The sequence below is a fragment of the Corvus hawaiiensis genome, chromosome 4 (assembly GCF_020740725.1).
Source record: "Corvus hawaiiensis isolate bCorHaw1 chromosome 4, bCorHaw1.pri.cur, whole genome shotgun sequence".
Taxonomy (NCBI): domain Eukaryota; kingdom Metazoa; phylum Chordata; class Aves; order Passeriformes; family Corvidae; genus Corvus; species Corvus hawaiiensis.
The window spans coordinates 76,617,179-76,635,305 of NC_063216.1; the positions used below are offsets into that span (position 1 = coordinate 76,617,179).

At 42.8% G+C, this 18,127-nt stretch overlaps 2 protein-coding genes across 3 annotated transcripts in view; one reads left to right on the forward strand and one right to left on the reverse strand.

Moving 5' to 3' along the window:
* LOC125325018 (interleukin-2 receptor subunit alpha-like) lies at positions 1 to 15,646 on the forward strand. 2 transcript variants are annotated; one of them, XM_048301663.1, is made up of 8 exons: positions 184 to 259; positions 6,638 to 6,704; positions 8,915 to 9,100; positions 9,315 to 9,437; positions 9,738 to 9,965; positions 12,314 to 12,367; positions 13,272 to 13,335; positions 14,611 to 15,646. In XM_048301663.1, exons 2-7 carry the CDS (start codon positions 6,647 to 6,649, stop codon positions 13,313 to 13,315), a joined length of 693 nt encoding a protein of 230 aa, XP_048157620.1. In that variant the 5' UTR covers positions 184 to 259; positions 6,638 to 6,646; the 3' UTR covers positions 13,316 to 13,335; positions 14,611 to 15,646. The 2 variants fall into 2 exon arrangements, with proteins under 2 accessions (XP_048157619.1, XP_048157620.1); XM_048301662.1 differs by lacking the exon at positions 6,638 to 6,704 and having other exon boundaries at positions 1 to 259.
* The window catches only part of LOC125325015 (endonuclease domain-containing 1 protein-like), a 17,958-nt gene continuing 13,521 nt past the window's right edge, over positions 13,691 to 18,127 (reverse strand). Inside the window, exon 4 of the transcript XR_007203171.1 lies at positions 13,691 to 13,735. The gene's annotated coding sequence lies outside the window, so the exon portion shown is untranslated. The remainder of the gene's footprint in view (positions 13,736 to 18,127) is intronic.

Below are 18,127 nucleotides of genomic sequence, written 5' to 3' on the forward strand. Positions count from 1 at the left end.
CAGAAAGCAGCCTTTCTTCTTTCCTGTGGAGCCAGCAAAATGATGATTTGCTGACCAAAGCCCTCGCTGCACACGTAGGTGACGCTCCCAGACAGACTCATCAGGCAGTAACCAGCTCTTTGGCTTGGTTGGCAACAGCTCATCACTTCTGAGAAACTTCATCCTCAGACTTGCGGAGAAAAGATGTGGACAAGTCCCATGGAACTCAAGTGGCTTTTGATGTGGCTCTTGTTTGGATTCATCAAGGCGCTCAAGCCAGGTAAAGGACTCTTTTTGCCTTTTGGGAAGGGAAAATATGATTTGGGGGTTTTTGTGGCTGTTAGAGGGTGTTCACAACATCCTGACTCCTTTCAGCAAAGGAAAAATGTTAAGGAGCTTAAGGAATTTATTATTCTAAGGAAATGAGAGAAATGGGTTTTGTGCCCACAAACTGTCAACTGCAGAAAATCCAGAGCTTTAGAGGATATTTTTTGTCTGACTAATATATGTATCCTCCAACTCATCACTGGAACAGTGGGAAGATCAAAGCAGCCTGAGGCAGCCCTTTGAATTTGCTTTTTCCATTTTGCTTGTAACTTTAGGAAACATAAAAATAGACACCGAAATGCCAGTACCCCTGTAGGTAAAATTGATGGCAATGCTATTAGCTAAAAGATACCATCCAAATTTGCTGTGGGTACTAGAGACATGAAATATTTTTTCAGCCATGGCTCTCAATCAGCAGTGCCTATAAACTGTGAATGGAGACAGCTAATCCAATTCAGCATAATTTGACACATTTATAAATGGTGACACTGCTTAGATTTGGCTTATTTGTTGTGACAAGTGTGTGCACTGAGAAATGGTCTGGTGATACATTAGTGTATTTAAATTTAAACTGCCTTGTTCGAAGGGGGGGAAAAATATCTTCTATTTTCCGTGCTCCATAAATGTGATATTTCCTTCTGTGTCTGATGATGATGTCCAGGCTGAGAGGTATGAACAGACACAGCCTAAGGCAGGCTCTCAGATATGCTGGTTGTGTAACTGCTGATGGATCATCTTGAGCAGGGCTGGGAATTTTCCTTGGGGCTGGCCATCTCAAGGGAAGAGTGTGTTGCTAATGACCAAACTCATTAATGCAGGAAGGACCTTCACAAATGTTGAAGCCCCAGGTGATTTTATTCTTGTTATTTTGCCAGTAAATGCTGCACCTTCTCCTGCATGGGGCATTTTCACTGCCAGATGAGGTGCCAGAGCCCACAGGAAGCGCTTGGTGCTGTGTGCAGGAGCAGCACCGTGAGATGCTCAGCCAGAGATGTGTCAGTGGGATCAGTTCTGGGATGAGTCAGGTCCCCCAGATCACACTTTCTGTATTACTGTGCCTGGAACATGTTGTGAAATTTCTTGCAGGCAGACCTCGTTTATCAGAAATCTTTCTGGTTTTTTGGAAAAAAAATCGAGCCGTGTCAGAGCAGTTGCATTTTATGGTATTCGATGTGATTTTATTCACCACTGAATGAATAAATGCCTAGTATTGCATTCTCTACTGTATTTCTAAGCTCTTCTTTCCTCAGCTTCCTGTACTTATTTTCAAGGTCTCTCTCAAAGTTTAAAGATAATATTTATATATATATTTGCAATTTCTTCCTGCAAATAATATGCTAAAATAGAAACACCACCTTTGACCAATTTAGGGGTTTTTAATCATAGACACACTCAAGGTGTTGTGGCTGTAAGACCCGTTGGTTTTAATTCCTTAAGGGAGGATCAACAAGGAGACCTAGGAATAGACATAAGCAAAGCAAAGGGAAAGAGGCTGGGTCAAACTGGTCAAAAACCAACCAGGCCTCAGCACATACAGTGCTTTTTTTATTATTTTGCCTCAGTCTTTTCAGCTCATCCCAGCACTGCAAGTTTAGGTTTGTAAATAGATCCAGCCCCAGATGGTGTTTGGCAAAATGCACTATCAGGAATAAATGTAATTAGAGGAAAAAGAAAATAAAAAGCCTTTGTTTTACAGAACAGTTTCACTGATGGTTCTCAAAGTGTTTTGAGAGGGCAAAGTCCTGGGGGACTGGGGAAGTTAAGGCATGGGATGATCATTTATTAATTTACTAAAAATTAAACCACACCTTAGTACTAAAAATAAGAGAAATGCTGATTTTCCTGTGAGGAGCATCTCATTTATCTCCTTTATTCTGCACAGCTGCCTAGAAGCTGTAGGCATGGGTGAAGCCTGAAGTGAGGGTCAAACACGAGGTAAAAGCTGTGCTCCTACAACCTTTCCATCTTGCTGTTCATCATACAGGGATACACTGAGTAGATTTGCAAGTTAAACCTGGAAAGGATTAAAACTCACAAAAGAAGGAATTTCATTCAAGTGAATCTCATTCACACAAGATGAGTACCAGATCTCAGTCATGTAAATGAGAGGAATTTCTTTCCCATTATACTTGCATATTAGTGCTGGCTCCCATGGATTTGAAATGCAATGCAGAATACATTAAAGTTGTCAAACATGGACAAGTGATTCTTTTAAGGTCAACTAGAGAGCAAATACCTTTATAAACCTTTCAGCTACAGTGGCCCTCAGCAACAAAGGGCTCAATATACAGCTGAAATTTTAAAAATGTTAAAAAATGTTTTAAAAGTGTGATCCTGCTGAGGAAAAGCAGATATTACAGACAGAGATCCTGCAGTACCTGCATCTTCAGCTGGACGAATTGTTTTCCCACCTCATCAGAGGTGAGATGTTATATCCTTTCTCCTTCTATTGCAGAAAAAAATCCACTCTGTATCTACTTCTAGAAAGCCACTGCTTCTGCCTTTGTTCCCTGTTGCCTTCAGAGTGTTGTTATTTTGGTTCCCCTACATCCTCGATGTTCAGCTATGTCTGCCCTGTTTTCCCTGGTGCATTAGTGCTGTCTTCACAGTCCAGCTTCCGGGTACTTTCTACTCACGGATTCCATTCCCTGACCTTGGTCCTGAATTTTGGAACAACGTCGCTCACTGAGTCTTTGCTCCATCTCCTCCAACACTTCCCCAAAACTCACATTTCCAAAGTCCTTCCATGGCTTTCCTCACTTGGCTCCCTATTCCTCAGCCCTGCCAGGGGAGCAGCACTCTGTCACCTGCTGCTTTTTCTTGATGTTCTTGATTTGTAAAGTGTGAGCCCTCACACGAAGAATATATAACCCTCTCTATGTGGAAAAATATTTCATGCATGATGAGGTCAGAAAAATTCTTGCCATGTGTAGAAAATTTCCATCACACTTTTGGGGGAAAAGTTCCATGACCATGCTAAGTCCCTAAGTCAGGTGAGATGAGTCCTTAGGCCACATTTGAAATAGAAATTTCCCCACTAGACCTTTTTTTTTTTTTTTTTTCACTTTCCCAAGACTGGGACACACACTTGTTAGACCATTCAATTAATTTCAGAGAGGATATTCTCTACTGCCCTTTCAGCCCTACAAAAGGCAAGGCTGAGAAAGTTCCAGACAAAGGAAAGAATCTGAACCCTCTGATGCTGTTTAAAAAGACAATTTTTTGTTTCCTTTTAGATGAGAATACCAAAGACATGTGTGTTACTGAGGTTATCTCTTTAAGCAAAAATGTCACACACCAAAACAAGGCTTTCACATATGATATTCTCAAGACTTGGCTCTGTTCTGCTACAAAACCATGTGCCGTGGTTGCATGTAGAGAATCTGAGCTCTGCGGCTTTACCGCGGAACCAAGGATGTTATAAACACCCAGAAACAAAAACAAACGTTCCCCATTCTTCACTTAGTGCACTTTCTATGCAGTGCACTGTGCCCAGGCTAGTTTTCCTCCCTCTCCCTCTTTCCTAATGTTCCCACTTCCGATTCCACATTTTGAGTCCAAGTCCCCAACCCAGCGTCCCTGCTAGGGCAGGTGTGAGATCCATCAATGCATCAGGTAAACCACTCTGATTATCAACGTGAGCATGGAAGAACGTTCTCCCACCCCTGCAGCTGATAAAAAGAAAGAAGCACATTTAAGCTTTGCTTTGGAGAAGGTAAATTAGGTGTCTGCTGTGCTCTAGAGAGGTTTGCCCAGTTCCAATTCTCACAGAAGGAGCTAAGAAGGCACATGCCAGAGGCTAAATTATGCTTAGCATGAGAAAGCTTAGTCCACTGTCCAACCAAGTTTAGCCTTGCTGTATATGGAATTTTTTTGCATTAGATTCTACTGCCTTGGTCAATGGCAAATAGCTGGTCAGCAGGATTAAGCCAAGAGATAAGAGAAGTGCATTTCTCCCAAACCCAGTTTTCTATGGTCCTAGAGCTCCTGCCAGTTCATATTCCAGTTTATTTTACATTGTCTTTCCAACAGAGACATTTTCTGGTACAGAAAACTCAGCAGGCACTGAACTGCCAAATCCTTAGAACAGGACATTCCTCTTCTCCACTGCTGGGAATATTCAAACCCACCTCCTGCCCTGTAAGGCTGATCTCTCCTTCATTGCTGTTCGTATTAAAACTTGTGCCTGGTCATTTCATCTCCACTGTATTTCTGTCACTTACTCTGCAGACTCACTACTACTCAAAATATATTTTAAGATAATCTCTCTATAATCTAAGGTACAGCTAAATTAAAAATCTCACCAGCAAATTACAGTAAAGTTGGGGTCTGTACCCCAACTCCACAGCTGGGATCTCTTCCCATCTTGCAAATCCACATAAGCAATAAATGATGATTTTAATAGGAGGGGAAAAAATCCTGCAGAGCTGAGGCTTGCTTGTTAAAGGATCCTTTGGGAATAAGTTTTAAAGTTAGAAAAAGTTCATTACCATTTCAGTCCTGTTGTTGGTATCAACTCCTTCGCTTTGCCTGTATCAGTTTCATCTTCAGGAGACTGCACCATTCAGAGAGCACAGTTTCACACAGCACATAAATCCCCAGGGCTGATTTAGCTTTTCAGGCACAGCTGGGGAAATATCTTCATTTTGGCCTGGTTTGATTTGTTGGTGTCTCTGGGGAGAGGTGCTCTTCATCTCTGAACTGGGCAGGTGTGTGCAGTGCCTGGTTTCTTCCACTGCTTCTGCCCAAGTCTTCAGAACATCCAGCTTCTACCAATCCCATTTTACTGCCTTTGTAGTAAGGGGAAAATCGTCCTATTTTTGCACCTTGCTGTTTTAACTCGACATAAGAATAATGTCAGCACTGGTGACACATGGCCATGTGATAGAGGAAGTTCTGAGTTTAGGTTATTGTGGTGTGACTCACCGTCTGTGTTTTACCTAGCACTAAAAATACCTGTTACAAATTTTCCCCACTCACTTCTTGTGGACTAAAGGTGTTGTTCTGATGCCTCATCTAACACTGCTCTGCCAACTCAGACATGGAAGAGAAACAGGCAGGAGGGTTTCATGAAGCCTTGTACTGCCAGCACACCCACTAAGAGCAGTTTTGTGGTTGGGTGAGTGACGTATTTGAATGGGAAGCGTGAGGGAAGAAACCTAAAAGAACTGCTGCTGATTTATCTGCTGGGTTTCTTTCCCTCAGTATCTCCTGTGTGGTATCTGACAGCTCATGTGGAAATCCCAGAGGCCCTGAGACATCTTAAATGGCATCAGACACCCTAGCTCACACATATCTGTTGGCTCAGATGACAGAGCTTGAAGGTCTCAAAAAACTTATCAAACTTAATTTGGGGAGCACTCCAGCAGAAACAATACTACTTTTAAATTCTTATGTTTCATGGCTATTGTCTGAATTCACAAGTCTCCTTCTAATTCCAAGGGTTTGTCTCCATCCACTCCATCATGATAATTGAAACCACCTCCAGAATTTCCACAAATGCTATAGGCACCAAAAATCCATTGATATGGGGAGAAACAGAAATTCACATCTGCCTTAGGAGAGCTATGTGTTCTCATAATTCTGCAGCTGACAGAAGGGCAAAATCCCCATGAACACAATTACACCAACCTCTCTGGCCCCTCTAAGTGCAGAGAAATGGAGTCCCAGGACACTTTTGGGGTGTGGGAAGTGAGAATGGTAGGTAGGAGATGATGGATTTTGTGAATGAAGGAAAGAGAGAACAGTGGACATCAGGATAGAAAGAGAAGGGAATAGTGGCACACAACACCTTGTCATGGGGATGAAAAATTGGAATATGTGGGAAGGGAAAATGAAGAGGCAAACAAAACCTCGAGATCTCAAGGCAGTGTGAGGGCAATATTTTCAACAAATAATAGCAGGAGTACAACCCTGGAGCAGCTATGGAGGGATGCAGAATCCAGGGAAATCTGGGCTGTGCAAAACTGAGCCACCACAGGCTGTGAGGCAGCCTGTGTTATGCCCAGATGTGCTGGCCTTTTTAAAGATTGTTATTTTCATGTCAGGTGAACTCAAATTGATTGACCAATTCCCAACAAAACAGCAAAACAGCAAAAAAAAAAACCCCAGACCAAACCAAAAAACAAACAAACAAAAACCCACCAAAAAAAGAAACAAAACAAAAAAGCAAAATTTAAAAGAAAAAAAAGCAAAGCTATTCTTTGCTAAAAATGTAAAAAGTCAGAAATCTAATGAAGGAGCATACCTACCCTGCCATTCCCTATTCCCTGGCTTCTTCCCATCCCTTGGCTCTTTTACCACTCATGCAACAATGATGTTGATTTTTTAGGGGCAAACCATGCAGTTTCCTTGGGCACAGAGATGGAATGAAGTTTTAGGCACGATTCACTCCCGAGGTCAGTACTGTCCAGACCTTGCCAGGTCTGCATCCTCTCTGCAGTCTTCCCACATTATTCCAGGAGGTCCCATGACATGAAACTGAAGAAAGACATGGAGGTGCTGGAACATGTCCAGAGAAGGGCAGTGGAGCTGGGGAAGGGTCTGGAGCACAAGTCTGATGGGATCTGGGGGGGCTCAGCCTGGAGAAAAGCAGGCTCAGGAAGGACCTTTTCACTCCCTACAACTCCCTGGCAGGACGGTGCATGGGTTACATGCTGAGTGCCTACTTTTTCTAGAAAGATGAGTAAAAACCAAATAAAGACAAGCACCTCTGAAGGTATATAAGATATTTTGAGACAATTAAGAGTAATCATAGTGAAGGGTATCTTGCAATATCCATATTCATGCACGGCTTCTCACCAGTATGAGGACTGGTACAATAAACCCAAAAGCCAATGACTTTGATATCAAACACATTGGTGAGGAGCTCTAGTGTGGGAGGAGAAGCCAGTGTTTTGAAGGGTTATGAATGGTTACTAAGGAGAAAGTTCTTGAAAATGGAAGCAAAATATTTGATGTGACAATGAAGCCATTAAAAGTTAAAGGGAGGCAGGCAGAAGGTCACAACAAGACCTGGGAAAGTCATCTTTCAAAATTCTTTGTGGATCAGGGAAAGGAATATGGTTGTAAAGGCCAAAGAAGATACTGCAGTTATTTAGATGTGAGAAGACAAGAATTTGAGCAATGTGGATGAAAATAAAAGGCTGGATCCGAGGAAGGTTGTGTGTGATCCAGCTGCAATGTGGATGTTCACCATGTCCCAAGTGCACCATTTCTGCACAATCTCTGTCTGATGTGTGCAGGTTCAGAAGAACCCAGCATTTAATCATCAATTAAAAGAATGCTTCCACTTTATGATGAGTAGGTTAAATGTTGTGGGTTTTCTTAAGAAGAGACTAATGAGTTGTAGGTTTGAGTGCCTTGTGCTGAGATTCGGATCTGCAATCTGCTTCAAAGAGGCTTTTGAAGTCTTGAGGGAAACAAGCTTTTAGCTTTCAGGGAAAGTGAGAGTACATGATCTCAGCTTGCTGCTGATCTGATAACTTTTTAATTTTAATCACCCTGACAGTCTGTGGTAAAACATGTGGTTAACTATTTCGGGTGCAGTCACTTCTCTCAAAGCCACAGTCTGATGTAGTTTACAAGGCAAATCCTTTGATAACACAAAGGTACAAGGGGATTAAAACAACCCTTATGCAGATTAGCTGTTAAACTATGCTCACATACTTTTTCATTGTTGCCTTCTTCAAACTTTGTGACTTTTACTAAACAGCACGACAATGTAAAGTACAAAGGGCAGAAAATAGCAAAGTGAGGAAATGAAAGAAAAGGGCATTGCAGGGCTGGGGCTGGGAGTCACTGGTTGAGTCGCTGTTGGTCTTTCAAGGAGAAGGCACTTTGGGAGTCAAGGGCAGACTCCAAATGATGAACAGCTGTCAGGGACCCAAGGGCCTTTCGCAGTCATTCCTGCTGGTTGCTAAGGCTGCATTAATTATGGCTGCAGAAAATGTGAGGATATGGTGACTAAGAAATTTCAATCCTAAAAGCTGTTACTGTTGTGCATAAACATAAAGGACCATGGTTCATGCACCCAAAGATCCAGAATGCCAGCCCTGGTGCAACCAGACTGATCTTTTAATTTCACAGCCTTTAGGCCTTAAATAATCATTAAGTCGTGCCTTTATCAACTTCTAGGTCTCCAGCTCAGCTTGATCAGGCTTTTCAAGTGCACTGAAATGATCTAACTTAATTCATTCCAACTGATTGAGAAGTATATTTAGATATGATTTGCTGATGACATGACACTTCACATCCTTGTTTTGGAACAAGATATATTTAGGTTTACAAACTTATTTCACAGTAAGCTGCTCTTTGGTGTCCTCAGACAGAACTGAGTCTACGCCCATTCCAAATCTTTGCTTGTAGATGATTGCAACTTTTAATTGCTTGCTTTTGCCTATTGTGCCGCATTCCATAGACTCAGGGCAGCACACTCTGGTGCAGGCAGCTGCTCTCCAAAATGAGTGTGCACAGCTTCATTAAGAAAATATTGATAGTGTTTCATGTTTCCCATCTGCTGGACATGTCTGGTATTGAGAATGGGGAAGTTCTTGATGCATAAAGTAGAATGCCAGGCTGTCCTGATTCTCAGGCTTTCTATTTGCAGAGATGTGCCCACGTCTTCCAACAACTGAATTTGTTGATGTTACTGCTGAAATGTATCCACTACAGACCAAACTGTACTATGAGTGTCACCCTGGCTATTACAGAGAACGTGGTTCATACCCAGGAATTCAGTGTAAGAGTGAACAGCAGGGTGCTGTTTGGAAATACGGGGAATTTAAATGCCTTGGTGAGTGAGCATTGTCTTTTTTCTATACATAGAGGTGTTTTTCCAATGTGTTACTTGGTATAAAACACAACTGGGCATTAACAAAAGATCTTTCATGCTTATCTCTCTAAGTTAAAACTTGAAACAGTTCTATCCCACCTCCAAAAGTTTGAGTGTTCTGGCTTTGTTCTGATATTTGTCTTGCTGTAACTCAGCAATTGTAACTTCTCCACAGTTAAGAAAAATTTTTCATCAATGGCTCCCATGACGGAGTTAGAACTTACACAGAAGCCAGAAAGAGAACCAAGGAGCCCTGCACCCCAGAAGCAAGAAGAACTTTCAGAGTTCAAGCAAAAAGGTAAATAAGAACTCATTCAATACTGTAACACTTCTCCTGCTGATTTCCATGGTGTGGTGTGAAAATGGTGAGTAATATTTAATTGTTTTGCAGACAGAGGGAAAGAAACAATTGCTGTAATATCTTGGCTGAACAAGTGATATGGTGTAAGCAGATGAGTATTTTATGTCCTGACCAAGAATTAGAAAGGCTTGGTATATCCTGCTTGTCTATATTTTCTAAGAGCACAAGATTTTCAAGAACAAAAGCAGTATGCAAAATCTGTCTGCTTTAACTGTGTGCTGCCTTGTGCTCCCACAGATTTCTGTGGTCCTCCCAAGACGGTTCCACATGCCTCCATAAGGCTGCCTCCACAGCATTACGTGAGACAAGTCTTACATTTCAGATGCCAAGCAGGTTATGATAAGAGACCCCCCACCTTTGGCAGCAGGACGTGCAAGAAGGTGAATGGCAAAATCATCTGGACACCTCTTGATATGAGATGCACCAATGACAGCAACCAGTGGCCACCACAGACCATTGGGCCAGGTAAGATGGTTGTGATTACGCCACATCAGTGTCATTACCTGCTCATCGGGGGGTCCAGACCCCACAACTGTTGTGGGGAGAGTGGGAGCTTCAAAAAAGTTTACTAAAGAAGCCCTGCTGCTGACTCTGAGGGGAAGAAAGAACTCCCTTGTGTATTTAAATGCCTTCACAGAAAGGGGTTTAAATGATGATAAATCTTTCCTTAGCCTCAGATTTTGGCAACAGTTTAAGGAATCACTTTGTTCTGCAAGTTTTATTGATGACAAATCAGATGTATTTATATAAAAATGAATATTTATTAAGACAAATGAACAGACAGGAGATAACAGATGAAAGATCTTAATCAGATTTACTCACTACGGAGTATAAAACTTAAAGAACTACTAGTAGATTATAGCATAACATAAAACAGTGCACTGGATCAAGGTACCTATATTAAAGCCAGCAAAAGAAATAGTATTGATTAGGAGTCAAATGTAATTTACCACTAAAATGACGATAATCTACACAGATTCCTTCACTTAATCCCTTAGGAAGTAACTGTGAAATAGATATCCCTACTCACAGGAGAAACTCTACACGTTTCCAGGAACATGTACAGATTTCTGCCTTGTGAAATTTTGCTGTGGCTTTTATAGCTGTAAAATGAATGGCTGTCAGAAATTCAGCCTTTCTTGTCAGATCTTCAAAAATAGGATGTTTATTGGCAGCTGGGGGATGCCAGACCAGTGTTAACTCCATGTGGCCAAAATAACTCACTACAAGACAGCTTGTCCTGTTTATCTGACAGGCTAACAAACAGGGGTAAGATGCCCTGCTACAAGGTGGACAGACCCAGCTATCCACACCCTTTGCAGTCCTCAGGCTTCCAGTACCCTCCCAACCTCCTCTGAGGCAGTGAAGTGCAATGGGATGAAATTTAAAGAGGTGGAAGCCAATGCAAGGACAGTATGAGAGGACTTTTCCTACCAACAGACTGGGAAAAAAAGGCTTTTCACCAGTACTTCCTTTAAGAGGAAATTAATCATGCAGAAGTGTAGATGTCTACTGCACAGATGGCCACATCTGAGCTGGGCTGGCTGTAAAACCAACAGAGGGAATAGGTGTTGATGGTGCTCTGTCAGCTGCTCTATTTTACACCTATTTGAGATGAAATGAGCCCTGTGAAGCCTTGTTTCTGCCCAGTGCCTACAGCTGAGCCTCGGTGACTACCTCAGAGGCCACATCTATGTAACAGTGGGTGAGGAGCATTCTGGCCCTTGTGACCTTACCAGACCACTGCACACCCTGTTTCAGCATCAACCCAGGACTTTCTCTCCTATTTCATAGATCTGTTTCCCTGTGGTGCCTGGTTCAGAGTGTTCCAGGTACGGTAATCACAATTTGTTGTCTGGTCTTTCCTCTTCCATCACAACACCAGACTTTTTTCCATTGAAAATATCACTTGGTGCTGTCAGGATGAAGGAACTTCTTGCTGTGATGGAAATAACTCACCAACAAACCAGCCCCAGAAAATAACACAGCCTTTTGAAATTACAAGTATTTTAAAATTACAAATATCTTAAAATTTTTAAACTAGGATTGTGAAAAACATGAGACTGGGCAATGAAAAAAACCCCTTGGCCTTTAATTCAGCAGAACAATAATTCCAGTTTCCTGCAAAATGCTCTCAAACCTGAGCAAGATCATGTCCTGGCAATTAGAGCACCAAATATTTATTCCCCTAAAGTGTTGCCTTTGTCTTGGTTATGATGTGATGTCTATAATGAGGTTGAATAAGGAATATACTCCCCTTTCTCAGTTCTCCTTCAGCATTCAGCACAAAGAAATTTATCAAGAAACTTCTATTACAGGACATCTTGTGAAAAATCTGTCCATATCTCATACTGGGGCAAGTTCAGAGCTTCCTTTTCAGGATAAGAGAGAACTTCAATTAATTTCTTGCACCAGGGAAGTTTTGGTTTCTATTTCTGGGCAAAAACAGGTCCTGGCTGAAACCATGTTTCCAAATCCTAACTTGGCACCTTGAAAGTCATCCTTCCAGTCTCATATGAAGTAAAGATCTTGATGGATCCCATTCCAGTTCGCTTCATGCCCACCATTAACAGGTATCAGATCAGCACATGTGTTGATATCTAGGCTGGAAAGATCTACTGATGGCCAAGAAACAAACATGGCAATTTTTAAGCGTTCTGTGCAGAGGGAGAGCTGTCAGACTCTACCCTTGGCACTGCTTTGGTGCTGGAACAAGCTGACTCTTTGCCTGCCTCTGTCCTCATCACTGCTCTGGTGTTCTTCATCTGAAGAGAGAATTGATACAAAAATCAAGAATTTCTCTCTCTTCATAGGTTTCACTCTTCTGTCCACTTTCTCTTCCTCATCGAGGACACTGCCAGTGACAGGTATGCCATTTTCTTAAAAACTTCACTCCATCACCCAGAGCACTTACTTGGTCTTTCAGTTTGTTGTTCTATTCCAAAGAGATCCATTTCTGTCAGAAGAGCTACTAAATATGCTGCAAGACACATCTATATCCATGTATTGTGTGAGAAGTTAGTGAAGACAGTATAAACTGATTGTTTAAGCACTTAAGCTTTTATAAAGAAACTTTCAAAGACTCGTGTAAATGTAATGTAAATGTAAAAGAAAACGGATCAACCAAAAGCCTGTTTTTTAAATGGAGCCATTTTCAGATTCTTCTCTGAGACTTTCTGTGAATTCATTGAACCACTTCAACTGGAAAAAAGCAGGGGGAAAAAAAGTAAATATTTAAATGCTGTTTTTTTCTCATTTTCAAATGAATAAAAAAAGATGGGCAAATAGAACATTACTTCCCGGCTAAAGCAGTGCATTTAGATCAGTCTGAAGTGATTTTCTTCTCTCCCTTCCCCATCTTCCACTCAGCCATTAGCTGATGAAATAGAAATTGTGTCTTACTGTGCATATGCTCAAGCCTTTGCACAAGGGCTCTTGATTCCAGCTGGAGTCTGTCGAAAACTGTAGTGCACATTATGATGAGGAGGAATAATGGAGTGAGATGAAGGAAGGAAAGGAGGAGTTTTGCAAACCAGAGACCACAACATCAGTAGTCCCTGGTTATTTGGCTGTGGTCAATCTCTCTCCATTGCCCAAGTCACCTCTGTCTGGGTCCTGGAAGCAATGGGGAAACATGGAAAAATTCCTGCCTCTGGGCACAGGGGCAAGATGAGGCCCTATCCCTGATCTTGCGTGTTTCTCCCAGCTGGCGTAAATGCAATAAATAAGATAACTCCAAGTGCTAACCATATTGATTTTCTGGTTTTACAGCTATCTGGTTTGTTCTGCTTATCATTCCCACTGTCTTGGTGTGACTCACCAAGCAGACAATAAGGTAAGTGGGACACAACGAGGAAAATGGGAAATCTAACCAAAAAATCCCTAGAGGTGGAAGAGTTATCAGCTGGATCAGCCTCTCCCTATTGCACTGCTTAGATTTCTGGACAGCTTCTTTGGTGTTAAATATGACCCAGGATTTTGGGATTGTCTGATTCAGCTGTTAAATACTGGCACAAGAAAAGGAGGAATCAGAGCTTATGAAATAAAAAAATCTCAGAACAAGTTGCCCAGAGAGGTTATGAACTCCTCATCCCTGGAGGTGCCCAGGGCCAGGTTGGATGGGGCTTGGAGCAACCTGGTCTAGTGAAACGTGTCCCTTCCCATGGCAGGGGAGTGGAACAAGATGGGCTTTAAGGTGCCTTCCAACCCAAATCATTCTGTGATTCTATAATTCTAAAAAGCTGGACAAATTCTTTGTCCCAGCCATTGTGGAACTGAGAATGGCAGTTCAAATAATGAGTGGGAGGTTAATTCTGTGGGAAATTTAAGGTTAATTATGCAAATATGTTGTTTCAGATAGATTATGCAATCAGTCTTTTTCTCTCTGGCCAAACTGTGGGAAGTCTGGGGGAGCATCTGCCACCACAACCACGTAATTCTGTTTCCTTCATCCCCCTGATTTCAGAACTGTGTCATAACAACTTTGTACTTCAGATTTATTTCAGTCTGGCCTCCTCCCTGTTTCTGTTACTACACTGAGGTGCACCAAGGCTATTCCTGTTCACAGGATCCCCAGCCTAGTTAAGCCAGGATGTCCCTATCTGACATTTGGGAATTCTCCTCTTCTCCTCTCTCTTTGCTAATCTTTGTCCTCATTTCTCTTCATGTTCCTTACTAATTACTGATACTTCTTAGCTGAATGGGGTTTTTTCTTGAAAAGTGAGAAGGGAGGACCTCATGAAATCACATCGGAAGTGGATTTTTGTCAATTCATGACTAGACAAAGCCATATAAAATGTAAACAGTGCTTTGAAATATGCTTTACTGAAGATGGTCAACTATGGTGCAGATTGCCTGGGCCATTGTAGGATTTCTGAAAATGGTTGGGTGAAAAAGTGTCAAGAATGATCTACATTTTACTGGCTCTGTGCTGGAACAAATGGTGAAATAGCCAATCCCAGATGAAATAGTAACTGACAAATAAAAGTAACTGAGATCCTAAATGGTGTCTTCTGCAAAAAATACTCTGTTGTTTCTCATAGTAAATATAGAAGAAGCCATAGAACACCAGCTTCTTCCCACCTGTAGTAAAGTCTTTTTCCCGTTGTAGGGAAGACTTCTCAGGGAATCGTGGCATTCAGATGCAAACTCATGGAATTAATGACTTGCCACAGAAGAAACCAGATTGTACCAGCGACTCCAAGAGCAGCAGTGCCAAATGAGGAGAAAGCCTGGACACTCAAATCCAAAATGTGAAGGAGGCAGAAGATGTTATGGCTTAATTGTTACGAGGACAGTGTGACTTTCCACCTACAGAGTGCTGGGAGGAGGAGGGCATCCTATCACTGACAGATGGGGAAAGAGCCCTGCCTGAAACTGCTTCCCAAACCCAATTCTCCTCCTCCTACCATGCAGCAGATATATTTCTAATACAACTGCAGCCCCTCCCAAGCGACCAGGAGTACATATGGACCCCTGTCCCAAGCACATTAGATGGTGCCACCATCATTTCAGCCCACACTCCACCCTCCCCACAAACAAAGCTGCTTTGCTGGACACCTGATGTCCCCCTGCCTCTTCCCCACCCAGGTGGGTCAAGTGTAGGCCTACTTTTCCCCTTCTCAAAGTGTTCCCTTTCAAAATTAAACCTGTTCACCCCCTGCACTGCAGCTGAAAATGTGACTGGACTCCCTTACGGTTCACTATATACATGCATTCCTCATCACTCCCCTCTTCCCAGTTATTTTGGATTACTCTTTTCCACAACAGTTCCTGCATCATTCCTCCAGCTCAGACAAGGATGCTGCAGATCATGGCAGCTGATTAATTTGACAGGTCCTTTTGTAGCTGCAGAGCATGAGACAACCCAGCGCAAAGGCAGCTGAGGACAGGCTCAAGCACACACAATACTTGACGTGTCCTTACATTATTGGGAATCTGTGAGGTCTGGATATTCTTCTGCCTCTTTTTAGCCACGCTCAGCCCAGTAAGATGGGTTTCACCTGGCTGAATGCAAGTATCTGTGTCTGAGGCAGGCAGTGGGGAGGAACAAGAGCCTTTAGAGAGCAGTTCATCTCACCCTGTTGCCTAAGTAGATATAATAAATATATACTATATATAGTAATAAATGTTTTATCATGATGTAATATATGTAGGTGAATATGTATTTATTTATACACACACAGAGATACATAGTTACTGATGTGTATATACAGGTCAAATGTCTCAGGGTCATGACCTATTTCTCTGCATTGAGTTTAACAATGCCCAGATTGACCAGATTGACTGCAGATGCTTACATGGCATATGACAAAAGCCAAATAGGATTGATCCCTTCCTTATAACTCAGAAGACATGAGGAGGTCTTGGTCTAGTTTTCTGGTTTGAGATAGAATGTATGTGTCATTGCTTTACTGGTTAGTATTCCTGTTGAGTTATTCTCACTCTGTAGCCTTGATATTTATATTTCTCATGGCCTTTTTTATTCCTGTTGGAATAGGACTTATTTGTACTACGTATCTTATCACGTGAACGTTCAGTAAGTTCATGGATAACATCAAGTATGCTGGGAATGTCAATCTGCTGGAAGGTAGGAAGGATCTGCAGAAGGATCTGGACAGGCTGGATCAATGGTACAAGGCCAACAGAATGAGGTTCAACAAGCCCAAGTGCTGGGTCCTACTCTTCAGCCACAATAACCCCAGGCAGTGCTACAGGCTGGGGCAAAGTGGCTGGAAAGTGTCCCAGTGGGAAAGGACCAGGGGATGCTGGTGACAGCAGCTGAACATGAGCTGGCTGTGCCCAAGTGGTCAAGAAGGCCAGTGGCATCATGGCTTGTAACAACAGTAGTGTGGCCAGCAGGACCAGGGCAGTGATTTTCTCCTTGTACTCGGCTCTGGTGAGGTCACACCTCAAGTCCTGTGTCCAGTTTTGGGTCCTCCAGTTCAGGAAAGACATTGAGGTGCTGGAGTGAGTCCAGAGAAGGGAACAGAGCTGGGGACGGCTGTGGAGGCTAAATTCTATGAGGAGTGGTTGAGAGAGCTGGAGTTGTTTATCCTGGAAAAAAGGAGGCTCAGGAGAGACTTTATTGCTCTCTGCAACTCCCTGACAGGAGGGTGCAGCCAGATGAGGGTCTGTCACTTCTCCCAGGCAACCAGCAACTGGATCAGAGGACATAGTCTCAAGCTGCACCAGGGGAGGTTCAAATTGGACCTCAGGAAGAATTTCTTCATAGAAAAGGTTGTTAAGCATTGGAATGGGATGCCCAGGGAGTGTGTGGAATCACCATCCCTGGAGGTGCTCATGAAATGACTCAACGGGACACTTGGTGCCACAAGGTGGTCAAAGATTGGACTCGATCATCTTGGAGGTCTTTTCCAACCTAACTGATCCTCTGAGTGACAAGGAGGGTTTGAAGAGAAAACTAAAGGCAGCAAAGGTAAATAGGAAGCCATTTCCCTCTTCGGATGTCCCTTTTTTTCTGAGAAGGTCCACAGGCTTGGATGGCAGTAAGGGAGACAAACCCTGAAGAGGTCAGTGTTGTTGGAAGTGAGGGGAGTAGCCATTCAGTGGGTATTCAAAGAGAAACTCTCCATTTGACAGTGCTGTCTTCTAGAAGACTTAGAAACATAAAAACACAACTTGGTTTTGAAAGAGGGCTTTTAATTTATGTCAGATGTGAAAGTACCTGTAAGTTTAATGTGTACCCTGGAAACAGATGTGTTCTAGGACTAGTTCTCAGATTTCCATTTTATGAGCTTACCTGCCAGATTATGCTTTCATACAGAAAATTCTAGCACCACCACTGGCACTGAGAAATTTTTATGTGCATTATGTAGGAGTGCTCCTCTTGTGCCACATGTGCAGGAGCTGTGTGCTGGAGTGATCTGTGTCACTCACTGCACTTCATGGGGCTAAAGGATGGGCAGGTTTGGATTCTCTGTCTGCAGCCATATTCCAGGGTACAGACTGAGAGAGCTGGGGGTGTTCAGCCTGGAGAACAGATGACTCCAGGGAGACCTTGGAGCCCCTTCCAGTGCCTAAAGGTGCTCCAGGAGAGCTGGAGAGGTGCTTTGGACATGGGCGTGAAGTGACAGGGTAAGGTGGAATGGCTTCCCACTGACAGAGGGCAGGGTTAGATTAGATATTAGGGATACATTCTTAACTGTGAGTGTGGTGAGGCCCTGGCACAGGGTGCCCAGAGAAGCTGTGGCTGCTCCTGGATCCCTGGAAGTGTCCAAGGCCAGGCTGGACAGGGCTTGGAGCAACCTGGGATAGTGGGAGGTGTCCCTGCCTTGGGAGGGGGTTGGAACAAGATGATCTTTAAGGTCCCTTCCAGCCCAAACCATTCAATAATTCAATGAAGCCCCAGGGAGTGGGACTCTTGAGTCTTGTTTTTCCCCTTTTCCCATAGTAGTTCAGCTGTTAAAAAAAAAAAGATGTGATGTGTTAATCTGAAATATCTGTGTCTGTATTCACAAGAGCTGGTTTATACATTCCCAAACTATGTGCTCAATAGCTCATTTTGACCGTCCTCACCTGTGCTCTCTGATAATCACCATCTGTCTGATACTCTTAAACTGCAGTTTTCTGAAGACTTCTCATGCTTGAAACTGGAAGACACTTAG

Excerpts from the sequence above, each read along its gene's own strand:
- LOC125325018 (XM_048301662.1), top strand. The coding sequence starts at position 184 with ATGTGGACAAGTCCCATGGAACTCAAGTGGCTTTTGATGTGGCTCTTG. Across the intron at positions 9,966-12,313 it reads ACCACAGACCATTGGGCCAG|GTTTCACTCTTCTGTCCACT; the intron begins GTAAGATGGTTG and ends CTCTCTTCATAG. Across the intron at positions 12,368-13,271 it reads GAGGACACTGCCAGTGACAG|CTATCTGGTTTGTTCTGCTT; the intron begins GTATGCCATTTT and ends CTGGTTTTACAG.